The sequence below is a fragment of the Phycodurus eques genome, chromosome 22 (genome assembly GCF_024500275.1).
Source record: "Phycodurus eques isolate BA_2022a chromosome 22, UOR_Pequ_1.1, whole genome shotgun sequence".
Classification (NCBI taxonomy): Eukaryota; Metazoa; Chordata; class Actinopteri; order Syngnathiformes; family Syngnathidae; genus Phycodurus; species Phycodurus eques.
Genome location: NC_084546.1, coordinates 7,310,182 through 7,328,106, shown reverse-complemented (window position 1 = coordinate 7,328,106; position 17,925 = coordinate 7,310,182). Strand labels below are relative to the sequence as shown.

The window sequence follows — 17,925 nt, the reverse complement described above, 5'->3', positions numbered from 1 at the left end:
CGGGACTGAAAAACAAAACTCAACCATGCTGAGACAGTGATGACGCTCCCATCATTAAAGCACATCATTAAAGAAGGAATGCAATATATTTTTCTGAAAAGGACGAGTGTCGCTCCTAAAACCCATGCACAAATTGTTTTAAATAACCCATGATTTATTCAGAAGCACTTTTGTGCTGTGGAACAGCACGTTTCCATCACTGTCTCCTCGACAAATTAAACGCAATTTTGCAGCTCTGCTGTGGAGATCCTTGTCAAACATACATGAATAAGACTCACAGGCCACAGCATTAGGTACACTGGCGCAAGCCACTAAGACGTGTAGCCACAGTGTGAACAACCCCTTCTTGAGCCGAGAAGAACGCTGCTGGGCCATTGTCAACGTGGCGTATTACAAAGGCCATTATCTATATTACACATCCTCTTCATTTAGCATTAGCGGGGGATGATGGTTGCTATAATTTGCACATAACACAGGAGCCTCAATCGAGTAAATTGCACCGAAATGATACTGGAATCAATTTGTATCACACACACTTAAAAGCTTATATAGCAGCATTGTGCTGGAAAGTGTACACAGGGTCAATGGTGGGCAGATGGCTATTAAAAAAGCCACCGTGGTTTCTTGTCAAATGGTAACTACACAGAGCCCATTGCATGTATTTCAGTTAATGGTTAATGATGTGAATATGATGGCTGAAAACATCTGGAAAGTGTGACGTTTATTCATTCGATTTCATTGCGGATGGCTTTGACCTTGAACTCATTCATTGACAAGATGCGCGTTGTGTAATGAGCGGTAGATTATTGAGTTGAAAATGTTTGTTTGTGTGCGTTCGTCTATTTGGAATTAGAAACACAGTTAACGCGGTTTGAATATGTTAAATATGCGAGCGAGGTAACGATTCCTTTCATATTTTCAGAGTTTATTAGAGCCAAGTCACTGTTTTCGAAGCATTATTCGAAACCATGCAAGTCCCCCGGTGAGATTTATCAGTACGAGGCTGTCTCACATAGCGCAGTTAAAGGTAATTTCATCTTGGAGAAAAAAGGAATAATTAAAAGGTTAAGTGCTGGTCACTTTTGCTGAGAACACCCGCCGAGCGCTAAACTCAGGCTGGTGTCTCACAGCTCTAATTTGCAGAAAATGTCAATAATAAAATGTCAAGGAATAGGTCAAACAAAATTGGATCCAGAGTTTAGAAAGAAAGCTCGACCAAAGCGAAGTCACTCGCCACTTGTGCTGAGCTTGAGGTCGGACACATTAGCATGTTAAGAGACACAGTTGTTATCAAAGGAAACCATTAAAGCTGATATAGTTGATCCAGTCCTTTAGATTGTGCATTTTAAAGTTGTGTTTTTTCATTCTGTTCTATCTGCCAAACTTGGCCCCAATGCCAGTAGACGATAACGACCAATAGTAATCTGTCTGCGATTACTAGGAATGGAATAACGTGATCAAGAATAGACACGGCCGCTTTATTGAACGAATGGTAAGAAAGCAAACACGTGATAAGCCATGCGCACTCAGTCACAGATGCTACAGTGGAATGTGAGGGTGGCAACCCCAAGTGGACAAAAATAATACATACACGTTATTGTGTTTATTAATGCGCAATCACTTTTTCTGATTAATCGATTGGTTAATCAGTCAAATACTCCATTCTCAAAAACAAAAACTATTCTTTTACATTTACTGATTATTTGTGGAGAATATTCAGGATCTCATCTCAACAACAAAACATAAGCATCGGCTAGATTGCGCGAAGTCATACCGTCTACGCAGGAGGGGGCTGCTCTGGTGGTGCCGGCCACTTGGCCCGGAAAACAGGAACACTTGACGGTTTGCGAGCGCTCCTCGATTTTGTTCTTGTTGCAGCAGCGATGCAAGGCGACCACCTCGCAGGTGCCTGTGGGAACATGCTGCGCTGCTGGAGAGATGACAAGGAGAGGAAAAAAAGAGGGAGAAACAAAAAAGGAACAATCATTGTTTAATCCGGCGCGCTGTAGTAAATTATTACTCTCGGGTTGAGTCCCATAAGGGCATCTCTCTCAGGCCTTTCCAACACCTGTTTCATCTCTCTCACTGCTAATACTCACTATACGAGACAGCCCTTTTCTTTTAAGGACCATCCTCTTGTAGAAGGCCTGATTTTCTTGTAAGCGTCATCCAAAATAAAAATTGCTACCATCTCTAATCCCCGTAATACTTCCGCATCTTTCATTTGACTGACAGAACGTCACGCCTTTAGCGGAGAGTCGCGCAGTTAATCTGCGCCTTTTATAGCCACAATATGCAATCAATTGATCTCACATTAACTCATTCAAAATGCTTGGGATGGTGTGTTGCTTTTTCATAAGGAGAATAAGCAGTTTGGTCTTTGTCATGGGAACATGTTCCCATTGATTATGAGCACATGTGATGAAGGTTCTCATCCTCGTTGAAGTGCAGATACTTCTGGGGAAACTAAAAGTGCGGATTCAACTTCTGTCCTTAGGTCAAAGTGCAAACTCTGAAATATACTAAAGTGTAAAAGATATAAAAGTAAAAAGAATATATATTTTTACTGTCATAGAGGTGATAACTTGGCATAACGGGAAAAAAAAGTCTGCACACAAAAAATGTACCTTCTTTTATAAACTTGCTAACTTGGTGCTATGACAACGTTCTCATTACTTTGCCAATGTTGAGAACTGACTGTCAAAAATGCTAAATTAATGACAACACCTGAAAAATGACACCTTACTTGTAAGTTTGTTTGTTTTTTTACGTCTTCTTTTAGTGACGTGTCGTCATTTACGGATATTGAAAAAAGTAACCATTTATTTTGACAAAGATGTAGGAAAGTGCTGTTGTCAAACAGAAGTAAAAGTAAGTCAGAAAAGGAAGTACTCATGTAAAGATACAGATACCTGAAAAAGCTACGAAAGTACAGTAACATTTTCACTGTGTAATTTTCTGCCATTGATTTTGAGGTTGACTATGAGCAGAGAAATACCAAGTCCTCCATACTGCTGCTTTCGCTTACTCTCCCTCTATGAATTTAGCAGCTCCCCAAGTAATTGTAATAAATAGGTTTTATTTTTATTTATTTTTTTAAATCTCGCCAGCAACCGTAGAACAGAACCAATTCCGCCCAAGCGGCAGTCCGATATGCGAACGGCGAAAGTGCAGCGCTGCAGAACTTGGAGCCAATTTCCAGATCACGCTCCATTGTCTGAATTATTTAGCGCCTGAACGGCTCCTTCCTCTATTAACTGCTTGTGACATTTTCATGAGGCGTCCTTCTGAAGATAGTTCCGCCACGATAAACTGAAGAATTTGAACGCAATCCTAATTGTCTGTGCTTCAGAGGTCTGTTAAATGGAACTTTAAAGTATTCAGTTACATTATATCAGTGTTTCCCCAGCTATTTATTGAGCCATGGCACATATTTTATATTTGAAAAATCTCACGACACACCACCAGACGGACAAAAATGTTACAAAATGTATATACAGTATAGAATTTTTTTTTTTAACCCTTTATTGGACAAGAGACCAGACAAGCACTTCGAGACTCATGAGAGATAAAATATCATAAAAACTTGCACGCAAGGAGTCAGTTCAGACACAATCGAATGAAGAGCTGTCTCTGCCTCGTTCTCATTCGGCGAGGCCACATGCATGTGCACACATGAACCGGCAGTTATCATCTGCCTCATGCAAGCACATACATCTTGGGTTTTTTTTTTCATTTGCATTTCTTACTGAGAGGAGCGTAACATAAAACAGATATTGCATTTTAAGCAGGAAGCATCTGTCCTATAGCGGGTTTAAAGTTAGAGGGATCGAGGGATCAAGGGAGCCCCTGTCACACTGGCTTTCAAAGTCCACTTCGCAAATACATTCTGACACCAGACCGAGACGCTTTCCTCTGCATCTGTTGGCGGAGAAAAGCTGAGTGGGCATCAGAGAAGAGCTCCCATATCCAATCGGGAACACTGGGCAGCCTCTCAGTGCGAAACCCGTCCTTTGGAGAGATTCTGGCAACACTTGTCGAGCAAACACTTAAGCCGCTTGACTTGCTCCGGTTGGGTTTGTCTTTCACGCCTCAGAGGCAGAGCGTGAATAAGCATTTTGCAATTTCGGGAAGACCACCTGCAACAAGTTTGATGTCAAGGAGATTTCTAAGCCTGGCTTGTGTTGTCCATTGAAAAATACTGAACCAATACCTGCTAACATTTTAAAACGGTCTCATGATAACATGACAGAATGGCTTTGGAATAGATTTTGATGTTTACATAATGATGTAATGATGCATAAGCGACTCCCATTATTACATTTGAGCACAGCACCACAGGCTAAATTCTGTCGAATGCACACATTGTAAAGCCTTCATTTCAGCATGAGGACTAGACTTTCATTTTCCAAATCTTTCTCCTCTTTCTCTTTCGGTGCCTTCTCAATTTAGAAGTCTTAATGAACTATTCCTCAGCTTCAAGGAGTGTCAGAGTGGAATTCAAATGCCGCCGCGTGAGTCACTGCGACTCCTTTTTCACCCAGCTTCAATTTTCTGACGTGCACTCGCTCAAACTTTGATCACATCCCGAGAAGTACCACAGTGTGCACCTGATACCCGCTGCGAACGTATGCTTTTTTTTTTTGGGTCTCAGTGAATCCTTTAAACAAAGATTTCTTTCATTGAGAAGTGACGACTTTTTTTTTTTTTTTTTTTTCCCCCCCCCCATTTATTTATTTTAAATGCCACGCGGTTCTGAAAATACCTGGCATACGTGCGATTTGGTCCCGGGAGAGGGCGAGGAAACTGTAAATGATGCAAACTATGTATTGTTCACAGGGGCTGATGGGAATGATAATGGCATCATAAACACTATTTTGTGCCATTTACAACTCTCATGCAGAGAAATTATCTTTGTAAAGCGTGCTTGGAATTATTCACAAACGCATGTAGATGTACACGAGTTTTGAACAAATATTGGTAAGTGTTGCTACAGATATACATTTAGAGGTGACAGAATTGATAACCAAATGTTAAGACAATATTAAATAATCATAGGAAATGTGAAACGTTACATTTGTCAGATTCTCTTGAAGACAACTACAGAGGCTATAGAGCAGAACTCTGCCAAGGCATAAACATTTGTCACATGCGAATAAATAACTACACAATAGCCTACATAATAAGAAATGTGTATATATATCAAATTAAAATCAAAACATCTATTAATGTCTTACTGTCCAGTTTAAACTCAAATGCACAATCTGAATTTGATCTGGATTCAACTTTTTACCCACGTTTATCTGATACTGCATACACATAGCACATTTTGTGCAAATCAGATATGATATGATCAAGAAATTATATAGTTTAGGTTTCTGCTTTTTCTAATTGTTTATCGGCTTCATGGTTGAAAAACTGCCCTTTTCTTTGTGTGTGCAGAGCATATCCCACAATTTTATTTGTATCACATTCAAATTTCTACTTTCATGGGGCCGAAACGGTATGTCTTTCTACATTTTCTATTAAGTCATGGCGTTTTTAAAAGGATACATTTGTTCAAAAAAAAAAAAAAAAACGTTCAAAAGAGTTCATACTTTAATTTGAGCTGACTTTATTATTGGAAGATTGCCACTTGGGTCTATTGTGGGCATCTGTGTATTTGTAGTACTCGACCACGATTGATTTAAATTTTTTTATGAAGGCGTCAATGCGTGGACTCTCGCTAATCTTTGGTGGGAACAACTGAGTTGAAAGGTCGAAATCTGCATCTATTAGGGGTTAAACGACAGTTTTTTTTTGTAGTTGACTAGTGTTATGAAAGTTGAGTTGATGTCGATTAATCGAAGATGTCATTGTTTTTTCCCTGTACAGTACGGTGGTCCCCAGTCTCTTTTTCCCCAAGGGCCGGTTTCAAGGCAGAGCTACGAAGACTGTGTTGGCCGAACGTTTGGCTGCTCCACTGAGCGTTTTAGTCCAGCGGCGGCAGCGGCTCGGTGAGTCGAAAGTTCCTCGTAAATCCTTTTGTCCGAGTGGAAGACGAGATGGCAAAAACACGATTAGCGATTAATTGACTTCAAGCGTTAAACATCGATGCGGAGTAGTAAAAGTATCGTATTTTTAATCGTTTCAACCCCAAGTAGCCATCCACACAAATAAATAGACATAACCTCCTTGGCGGAGGTAATAATATTACAGTGGTAAAACAACTCGACAACACAGTCCCCCTGTTTTGGTTGTAAATGTCACATCATTTGTATCGATTTCCCATAGTTTCTCTTAGAACGGCATTGAATTGATTTGACCTATTTTTCAGAGAAGAGAAAATCTTCATTTCATTCTTCTCAAGGAACAAATTAATTTGGCGTATTTTGGATGTGGACTGGGCTGGTTTCATGCCCTGAATTACAACAGGTTTACAGCCACAGAGACAACGCACAGGGGAAATTAGCAGGCGGCGATGGTTATCAGAGAGAAATAGGATGTGAGATTATTCGCATCCACTTCCTGCTGAAATGATGAGCGCCTTGAGTACGCGTCCCTGCCAGTCAAAGGCGAGCGCATCAAAGAGGCACGCTCCCGCCTAATTGGTCGACGAAGGGAAGAGAGGTGCAGATCTATCATGCTTGCAAATGGACATCCTGTCCACCAGGAGCGACGCCCGTACTCCACCAATTACCCGCGGCCGTGTGTTGTCAACGCGGCTGCCGAGTGATCAAATTGTGGCTTGGCCTCCACTTGTAGTGTTACCAACTTGCCATAATTGATCTCGCCGGATTTACAAAGCTTCACAACACTTTTAATGAGGAAAAGATGAAGTGGAGTTGGACTCAATACAGTTAGCTCAAATTACTGAAGAGGGTAATTTTTTTTGTGTTGTGTAAAGCACCACTGTGCTCAAAACTTCTTCACATCCAGTTGCTTTCAAAAGAGAACAGATGGATGGCAACTCAACAAGCTCCCAGAAGAGCACTTTATATGAGACCTTGTCGATAAGCATGAATGACGTTCAGTGTTTGGAATCTGTTCATAATTTGTATTTAGTCTTGGATGCAAAATAAAGAGTTTCTTCATATGTGGGAGTAAATCACATACAGTATGCGCAAGTCATAAATCACTAGTTTCAAGCAAGACCCCAGTTACCGTGGCAAAAACATCAAGCCAGGTCGAGTCAAGTCATTACTTTGGTCAAGCAAGTCCATCTTCAAGCACGGGCAATGAAAATAACGCTTCATTCGTGGCACAGGCGTTTGAAGCAAAAATGCATCCCTATTTGACAACATTTTGTTGGGGACTACTTTTAGATGAGGACCCATTTTGCAGCGCTGCTGTGTCTAATCCCAATATATGTGAGACTGATTGAAAAATCCTCTCAAGCGTCTTTGTCTTCTATAATAATTAAGGGCACAGTCACCCTGCTCAATAGTGCGACTCTGTGATGTGTTTTTAATTGTTTAACAATGGGAACACTCAGAGCCGCTACATCAGGATTTGAAAAACAAAACAATACTTAAGATTAGGATAATGTGATGGTTATTATTGTTTGTTACAACACCATACATGGCGAATTTATGGGCTGCTGATTACAGTCTTTGTTCAAATATGCGACACAGTTTTCCTATCAAACCAATTAGATGAGATGTGTTGAATAGGAGTACAGGCGTACTCACCTGCCGAGCCCTCACACCTGTCCCAGAGGCTGATGACGAGCACCATGACGAGTAAAAGCCCTTTGCTTCCAACCTGCGCGTGTCGCTCACTCATCCTGGCAAATGAAAACCCCGCGTTATGGACTTTCAACAGCAAAATTGCTCACGATCAGCACTTATCATTATGAGCGGCTCGAAGTATGCTTTCAAAATATCAGGTCATAAAATCTGTTATCAAAGCTGCATTGGATTGCATTACATTTACAAAGATAAGCGTTTCGGGAGCGGAGACCTCTGTCAAGGCAAAAGGAATTACGTCATGTATGGTAATTAGAGGCATTTCTGATATTTGTGTGCATATCAACCCATCCATTTTCTATGTTGCTTGTCCTCATTGGGGTTGTGGGTGATTTCCAGCCTATCCCAGCTCCCTGGGCTGGTCGAGAGTCTAATGCAGGACACCTACAGATGTCTTCACACTCACATTCACACCTATGGGCAATTTAGAGTCTTCACTGAACTTAAGGCCCGGCACACACTGAGCTACGCGGCTCAAAGTGGCTGAGCTGGACGATTGCGAACAAATTACTGTCGGTGTAATTCACACCCGCACACCTGGCAAGTGACCCGAGCGCTCATATCGCCTCGTTGCGACAGAAAAACTGCAACCCCTTGTGTTCTTATCGGGGAACAACATTTTGAGCCTCCATATACAGTGTACTGTATATTATTTTTCAATGAACCACAAACAACATGGTGAGATTGTCAAGGAAAATGTAGTTTACCCTGGCAAACATTATAAGAAAATATGATAAAAAAAAAACAGCAAAAGAGACGCTCCGCTCTTAGCTTTTTAGCCACGGGTACAGTACATATGAAATTGAAAATATAGTTCAGTATTATTGTTAAACACAATATAGCCCATATATACTGTATTGCGGCCGGCTGGAACCAGCTTCGTACCAAATTGATATTTGTTCTTAGAAGACGTTCAGGATCTTTCTCCTCCAGGGTAGTGTCCGAAAATAATGAATTCCTGTGACCAAATGAAGGTGAACAGAAGGTAAAGACCTTATGCTGCCCCACCAGACTTGTCCCGCCACGGTACCTTTTTCCTCCTAATTGAGTGTGGTGGAGTTGGGCCGCCGCACATGAACCATGTGGCGTGTGTAATCTTTGACGGACAGCGATCACGTTTCAAATACGCAAAAAAATCATTCAAAAATAGGATGCGGCAACAGCACAGTAATTACTGGAAGAGGCTCGGTATCGAATGGTGCGAGCGTGCAAAGTTACAAGATGCGTTTATGCCTTGCTTACCGCCTCCTGCCTCTTATCTTGCCGTGCTCATTGACATATAGATTGTCTAAACCTCTGAGGGGTTCTCATGTTATTTACATCGCTAATTACAGTTATTTTGGACTAGTGAGCGAGCGTCTTTGTGCTGATTTTTGATGCGTCTCATTGGACACCCGATCGAACACTGTGTCAAAATGGCACCGAAATCGAGTGTTTCCTGAAGCGGGAGGCAAATATCCGTCGTTATGACATGGAAAGACAACAAATGAAGTTTGCTTGACGTGGGTCAATGCATTGAAGCACTGTCCGGGCCCGGGCACAAAAGCATTTAGCAGATGTTTGGGGGGGGAAAAAAAACTGTTTTCATTTTCCCCCGAGATGAAAAATGTGTCTCCACTTCTCACTCACACTCCGAACAGTATTAAACTTCTCCAGTCCTCCTTCCTGTTGCACTAAATTGATTCTGTTGAAGGTCTTCCTTTTTTTTTTTTTTTACGGAATCTCAGCATGCTTGTTGGCATGCTGGAAAGGTAACATTCTGGTCATTTTCAAAAGCCATACTTTGCTCCTCATCACTGCCGCCGCGTCGGAGGAGAACTTTTCCTTTCGGCAGTATGTTAAGTGGGATCATAACCATGGTGTTTGCTCAAATAGCTTCATATTGGCCACCTACAGCCGGTAGCTGCGTTGCAGCAGCTTGGCTGCTGACATTCACCTTCACATGGACAGATTTATAGCCGGTGTTTTGCAGCCTGGTAATGGCGCTCGGTCAATGAGAGCTCGTGTGAAAAAAGGGTCATCAGTGACAAAGTACAGGCCTGCGCGGCATCATTTGATGGCCGCTATCTACGGTAAGGCTACAATTCTACAAATGGCTTCCCATTGTCCCTGAATGTGTTGCGTCGTCACTGGTGCGGCGGTGGCGTCGGTCGCTGTGCATTTGTAAGCGCTCCGGGCACTTTGCAGCTCGACCTTGTAATAGTGCTTTTTTTCCATTGCGGCAACAACCAAAAACACAACAGCAAACATTTGCTTGTAAAGATTGATGGACCGAACAAGAAGTGACCCCGACTATAAAGTCCATCCTTGGATTCACATCAGACCCGCAACTTTGAAATTAATTTGAGTCTTGATGAATTACTGATGTCCTTGAGGTAAATCGCGGATCTAATGGGACACAGTTAACATAAAAGGCCGTTCAAAATGAACTCGATAGACAGACCAGTAAAATACACACATACGGGTAATTATTTTTGCTAAGACATGGGTTTGAATAATTTTGTGTAAAATTGGCATCCTGGAGTCTCTTTTTGATTTGATCTTCATTGCTTTATAATAGATGTATTTTCTTACTCAATTATATAAGCACAGAAAATGGATGGCTGAAGGGATGGAGGGTTTCAATGCTTGCCAACAGTGTGAAATAAAAAAAAACACCATTAACCTGATATTCTTGGAGCTAAATTGCACTTGACGTGATGATTGACAAGAACACAAAGGGAATAATAATAACTTGCAATATATTCAATGAAAAGAATAATGATCGTAAGTGTTTTATTCCTCCTGTTGCCAGCAGAAGCACATTATCCCCCTTGCACTATATTGTGAACGGCGCTGTAGGGAACATTCAAATGCAAATCATCACCTCCACAGAGAATCATGCAGTTTTCTTTTATTATTGCTGCTGCCTCTGTAGTGCCGGTACATTTATGTGCTCAGATTTGTGTGGCGATTGGACTTTTATCCTATTGCCACAGATGATTGTAGTAGGCAGATTTCCTTTCAACATGACAAAGGTGATGTGTTTTATGCAGAATGAAGCTAAAACGTCGCCGTGTCCGACCGACACTATGATCGCCCTCTTTCATTTCGCCACTTCAATGGCAGCAGAACAACGAGGCTTTTCGCATAGTTTGACATCGGTGGACCAAGCACAACGCATTCCCATGATTATTAGGAGGAAATCTGCTACAATCAATGTTGTCTAAAAGAATGAGAGCAGTCTACAAGTAGACTACTAAAACATTAATGAGAATGTGCCATTAAGACTGAAGTGAGTTGAAGCTGTTTGGTTTGGATGAAAAAAAACGAATTGAGAACCGTGACCTCTTTCCTCGTTGTTGTCCCATTTGTGTCACGCGTTTTCTTTCGCTGATGTTTTTCATTAGCCAGAAACAGACTCTTTCGACCTGGGCCTATTAATAGTAGATGTTCGCAAAGGATGAGGGAACTGGGGAATTCATTCCTTTGCCTGCTTTTGGTTGTTTGGAAAGACATTTACCCATCATTTGTCGCTATTTTAGGAGTGCCTGATAAGGCAAATGTGTGTTGTTGGATTCTAGAAAGTGTATTATATACTTTATGTATTAATTGTGGATTTTAATGAACGTCACAAATCGGCAGAGGTGGGTAGAGGAGCCCAAAATTGTACTCAAGTAACAGTACTGTTACTTTAGAATAAGACGACTCAAGTAAAAGTAAAATGTAGCCCTTCAAATAATTACTTGACACAGTATTCAGTGAAAAAACTACCTAAGTACTGAGTAACTTATAATTTATTTCTTTTTTTCAATAGGAATATGCAATTTCTAATATCACTTTTAAACAATATTTTTTCCAATAAAATAACAAACTGAGGCACATTAATCTCCAAAAAAAGGTCTGAAAGTAACTTTCTTTGTTTACGCATGCGAAACAGCACAATCGGGCTCACTAGGTAGGGATTATTACTAATACTGTACAATTACATGTAATTTGATGATATTGAATTTTGACGTGGATTGCTGCCGTGGCTATGCTGGCGTCTTTCAAAAACGGAACGCGAGTCCTGCCGACTTAGATCTTTATCTTTAGTGCTGTGACTACATTGCGGATTGCTTTTCTCACGGCTCCTTTTGAACAATCCTTTCTACAGCCCAAAAAAATAAGGAATAAAACGGAGCGCTCAAGTGGGACAAAACTGCGATTTGCATTCCTGTGCTGTGGTCGACCTGCTGGTTTTACTCCATAGAACATTACATTTTGCAAACGCAAACCAAGGCAGCATTTTGTATGTATCTCAAGTTCAAAGTGGAGTTATTGTAGGCTGAAATGTTGACATTTTTAGGCAGACACAGATGATGGCGCATGACATCACTCTTATTTTTTTGTAGCCCAGCCAATCATTTTCTATACAACTCATCAGCTGGAGCCTATCTGCAAGATAAAATTGGATTTCTCTCATGTTTTATGTAAATGAGTCACTTTGAAAACTTTGTCTGTACGGGGCCACGTGGAGAGACTGTGCCATCATGTGACCGCCTGGCTCCGTTTGATTGGTCAAATAGAGTCAAAGATCGTTAGTAGTTACGTTGGCTTGGTGAAACAGATTCCATCCATCCATCCATTTTCTACCGCTTATCCGGGTCGGGTCGCGGGGGCAGTAGCTTTAGCAGGGACGCCCAGACTTCCCTCTCCCCAGCCACTTCATCCAGCTCTTCCGGGGGGATCCCGAGGCGTTCCCAGGCCAGCCGAAGGACGTAGTCTCTCCAGCGTGTCCTGGGTCGTCCCCGGGGTCTCCTCCCGGTGGGACGTGCCCGGAACACCTCACCGGGGAGGCGTCCGGGAGGCATCCGAATCAGATGCCCCAGCCACCTCATCTGGCTCCTCTCAATGCGGAGGAGCAGCGGCTCTACTCTGAGATCCTCCCGGATGACCGAGCTTCTCACCCTATCTCTAAGGGAGAGCCCGGACACCCTGCGGAGGAAACTCATTTCGTCCGCTTGTATCCGGGATCTCGTTCTTTGGTCACGACCCACAGCTCATGACCATAGGTGAGGGTAGGAACGAAGATCGACCGGTAAATTGAGAGCTTCGCCTTTTGGCTTAGCTCCTTCTTTACCACAACGGACCGATACAAAGTCCGCATCACTGCAGACGCCGCACCGATCCGTCTGTCGATCTCCCGTTCCATTCTTCCCTGACTCGTGAACAAGACCCCAAGATACTTGAACTCCTCCACTTGGGGCAGGATCTCATCCCCGACCTGGAGAGGGCATTCCACCCTTTTCCGACTGAGGACCATGGTCTCAGATTTGGAGGTGCTGATTCTCATCCCAGCCGCTTCACACTCGGCTGGGAACTGCTCCAGTGAGAGTTGGAGCTCACGGCTTGATGAAGCCAACAGAACCACATCATCAGCAAAAAGCAGAGATGCAATACTGAGGCCACCAAAACGGACCCCCTCTACGCCTTGGCTGCGCCTAGAAATTCTGTCCATAAAAGTTATGAACAGAATCGGCGACAAAGGGCAGCCTTGGCGGAGTCCAACCCTCACCGGGAACGAGTCCGACTTACTGCCGGATATGCGGACCAAACTCTGACTCCGGTCGTACAGGGACCGAACAGTCCGTATCAGGGGATTCGGTACCCCATACTCCTGAAGCACCCTACACAGGACTCCCCGAGGGACACGGTCGAACGCCTTCTCCAAGTCCACAAAACACATGTAGACTGGTTGGGCGAACTCCCATGCACCCTGGAGGGCCCTGCCGAGGGTGTAGAGCTGGTCCACTGTTCCACGGCCAGGACGAAAACCACACTGCTCCTCCTGAATCTGAGATTCGACTTCCCGACGGACCCTCCTCTCCAGCACCCCTGAATAGACCTTACCAGGGAGGCTGAGCAGTGTGATCCCCCTGTAGTTGGAACACACCCTCCGGTCCCCCTTCTTAAAAAGGTGGACCACCACCCCAGTCTGCCAATCCAGAGGCACTGTCCCCGATGTCCACGCAATGTTGCAGAGGCGTGTCAACCAGGACAGCCCCACAATATCCAGAGCCTTTAGAGAGAAACAGAGTCATGAGACACAATTCTGTCTGATAAACCAAAATGGATCGCACAAGCAATAATTTATACCTGTCGAGGAAAAAGTAGCAGAGTAAAAAACATTACAACTACTCTGACAAGTACCATTTATCCAAAAAGTTACTGCACTGAAGGTAATGGAGTAAATGTAGCTCGTTACGATGATCCTCTGCTAATTCAAATTTATTTTCTACGTGCGAAGGTTAAAGTTGCTAAGAGTTTTGCTTCCTCTGGACCGAGTGTCGTCTTTGACAAGCATGAACCCAAGTAGGGCTCCCTTCTCTCTTCTTTTTTGTGATATTTTCTCCCAAGCATGACAAGCTTTCTTGAAATATCGCGCTTGCAAATCAGCTTGACTAGTAAACCCCGTGTGCTTTAGACTCGAGTCAGTAAACATTTTAAAAAGTGTAAGATTCAATTTTCGCTTTCCCTCTCAATGGAAGGGATCAAAACGCTCAAAATGCGCTAGGCAAGTCGGTAATCCACAGTATCCCCGAGATTGCAGGGCGGGTGCAGAAGCCGAAAAAGCTGGACTTTGCTTTCTTGCTTTCTGCCGTCGGATTCGACACAGGGATTTATCCCCCCTCTTTCCCTTCCGTCTTCTATCTCACTCTTTACTCTGAGCGTGACTGAGACTGTCACCTCGGACGGCTGCGCAGAGCCGATTGCTCCATCTGAGAACAAACATGGCTCATTTGCCAAAACACAGATGTTCCCATCTGACAGTTGCGGAGGGAAGCGCTCAACCCCGTCACCGCAGACAACGGCCCGCCGCTTTGTCGCTCGCCTCTGCGAAGGCCGTCGGCGCCAAATCCGTGTCGGCTCGCTGCGATCACCCGACAAGACAGCTGTCATGGCGGTTTCTGAAGCATGACCTCCAGTCTATAAAAGGAGCAATGCTTTAGCACATTGTTCTGATGGCTTGCTAATCAAATCATTACACATCAGGCCGCAGGGACGCTCTGCAACTGCGGCAAGAGGGGCGCAGTAGACTCAAAAGAGGCTCACTCGACTCCTCGGGCCTTCACTTCTGATCTGCTGCGCAGAACTGACTATTTTTGGATGAATGTTCATATCAGTGCTCAGACGCATCACATCTCAAACCAATGAATGGATGGGCTGCAAGGACGATCTTTTAGTACTTACGTACCTAGTTCAGAGGTTTTCAGTTCTGATAATAATGAGGATGGGAAAGTTTTAGAGCAAGCCAAAATAGTCACTATTACCACAGACCAGCAAGAAGAGACAGAAAACATTATAATATGTGTGCCAGGTCATAATTGGCGATATCACATTCTAAAGAATCTATGAACGTATATTTGCACCAAATGCTTCTCCTCCAGGATGTTTAACCAAAATTAGCCTGTTGTAATCCGCATCTGGGTGTCTTCCTCATGCTCCTTGCGAGTGTTATCATTTTTGTATTATGCGTTTGGCTGTTGGCCAAATGACTGAAAGTGTATCGGTGAGTGTCTTCACTCGAGCTGCGGTGTATCTGAAGCTCACTTGTTCCTCCATCATATCACGGTAGCGTTTCATGTAAATGGTCTGAGTCACAACAAAACACAACAAATGGTCACATACACTATAGAGACCTTTTAGATTAAGTTAATCTATCATACACGTTTGGGGACTTTCACAAAGATATCCCTAGGCTAAAATAACTTGGCTGTGCCTTCCCTCTGAGGCAATAGTGCCCCCCCCCCCTCCCCCCATCCATCCACTTCACCGCCGGTGTCGCATATGAGAGGAAAATTAATTGCAGTCCCATTTGGCCGAAGAAGCTGTCACCTGACACCGGTGCTGCGTGCCCTTTCTGAGAGTTTAACCACCAAGGCGACCTTCCGTAATGAAACAGCCAGACGCTAGCTGAGAGGTCGCCCTCGTCTAAACCACAACAGTCAAACGGTCCCCACGTTTGAGTTCCCTTCAATCCTAATATCTTTGCACAACTGTCTCCTACTTAAAATGCAACAGAAGGGGGTGTTCCTGCAGAATACACTGGCTGCGTTTCAATGGATGGCAATAAGGTAGCTGTTGGCACAAAGAACAAAACAATGCGGCTAAACTACTGTACTACAAAGTCTAAAATAAACCTGAAATGCAGGGCTCTCCTACCACCTTGGTGGACAAAATAAAGGAACATTTTGAAGAGCAATAGGAGTTAACTGCAACACCGAAATGGACTGTTGTCAATTTCTCACAGACATTTCGGTGAAGGAAGAGCGGTGTTTTGTCAGCTCCATTGAAGGAAAAAACAAAAAAAAGGAAAAAAAATCACTTTGTGCTGTCACTTTGTCCTTCTGACAAATGGAAGGACACTATGTTGGATGGATGGATGATATAGAAATGATTTATGGAAAATGAAATTTAGTGCGGTGTGGATTGGTCAGCCGGACACACGGATTTGATTTGAATCTATAAGTAGAAGAAAAATACATTGTTTCATATGATTTTATATTCTTGACAAGGTCGAGGAAAATTAATTGGAAGGTACTTAAATGAAGCATTTCTGTTTGACTTTTTTTCCACTCATACAAGCAAGCGCTGTAACTTTATTTTTACTTGTTGTTGTGTCATTTCTGAGGTTGTGGACTCCAACACTGTGGGACCAATAAACTCACATCAAATTATGGCCTAATTGTGTCTGTGATGTGGACACAGTGACGTGCAACTCTGCTTCAAATAGGAACCTTCCATTCACCATAAAGTGTCATTTACATTTTGTTTTGATGACGACACGATGAACTCTATGTGTTTAGCCTTAGAGTGCACTTTCAGTCTGTATGATCGGAACGCCCAGAATTGCCACATTGGATTACTGCAGCCAATAAGTGGAGGGAAAGAGGGGCCGCGTAGGGAGTGCAGTGCGCCGGCTGTCGCGTGCTTTGATGAGAAGAAAAGGTGAAGCGTGAGGTTTTGGGGCACAAGGGAAATCTATTTTAAGGTGTGCAATGAAACCTCCCTGTGCCACGGCGACAACAGGAGAGACGTTGACAGGCAATTATGACGTTCTGTAATTAGCTCATAAGCTATGCTATCTCTGTTCTCCAATTATCATCACCAAATGCCAAGTTTGATGTCTCCCGCTCAGGTAGATTTGAAAAGGACGTACAGTATATGCCACGCACAGTATGTACAGTATATGACTACTATAGGAGCTGAACACGAGATCTGAAAAGATGAGCGTAAATGCTGCTGAGACAGCAACATAAATTCTGTGTTGTCTTTGTACTCAATGACATTCTGTCTGGATATTTTCATCTTACTGCAAAAACCCACGGTGATCTAAGATATGAGCTGTAGAGACAAGCAGCGTCTTTCTCCCGCAAAAAAAGAAATAAATAAGCAAAGAGGCCAATTTGTACTGTCACAGCAGTAGAAAAACATCAGGCCATGCAGCAAAGTCAGGTTATATGTTTGAAACTTGCAATGATTTGAAGGTGTCCGTTAATGTATGTGCTCAGTGCTTGAATTTTGCACTGGGAACATTTTCGAACAGTGAGTCGAAGTTGCAGAAGTAATTAAAGGAATCACTAAGGAGGTTAGAAAGGAAGTTGAAATGTCAATGCGTGTGTTTGTGTGGGGGGGTGCCTCTTCAAGGAAAAACTACTATACGGAAAAGTTCACTGAAAGTTGCTTGAAATGTCACTCGTGTGATCGATAGACGCGCTGTTCATTGGTCTTTAAAGTTTCTCAGAGATGATTGCCCTATGTCAGGAGCAGGGATTGATTTTGAATCATATTTAAGCCAAAATGTGTGTTGCAGACAACAGATAACTGGGACAACTTCATTTTGAATGAAAAATCAGCCTTTTATAAACTTTTGCACCCACACACCCAATTCAACATCCCGACTGAGTTGACGCAGCACCTTTCAAAACCAAGCCAAGTATCGTCAATAAGGCATCATATTTAGTGCTGGAAACTACAAAATTAAACCTAAACACCACATGCAAGCTTCACAAAATATAGTTATACGATATTATATATCGCTGGCGTCTGTGTCAAACCCTCCCATGTCCAAATTTGGTCTGTTTCCTATTTATCCACAAAACAATACTATTGGTCAGTCCCTACAAGGGTCTGTTAATTTTACTGACCAATCTAAAGTGTTGGAATATTAACGCCT

At 43.0% G+C, this 17,925-nt stretch overlaps 1 protein-coding gene across 2 annotated transcripts in view; it reads right to left on the bottom strand.

Annotated features, from left to right (window-relative positions):
• Positions 1–17,925, bottom strand: part of LOC133397222 (chemokine-like protein TAFA-2) — a 37,593-nt gene that overhangs the window by 5,420 nt on the left and 14,248 nt on the right. The window contains exons 2-3 of one of the 2 annotated variants that reach the window (XM_061667847.1): positions 7,671–7,765; positions 1,775–1,930 (exon numbers count right to left, since the gene is read on the bottom strand). In XM_061667847.1, coding sequence (XP_061523831.1) covers positions 1,775–1,930; positions 7,671–7,764 — 250 coding nt within the window. In that variant the 5' untranslated portion in view covers position 7,765. The remainder of the gene's footprint in view (positions 1–1,774; positions 1,931–7,670; positions 7,766–17,925) is intronic. The other variant, XM_061667848.1, reaches the window with a different exon arrangement.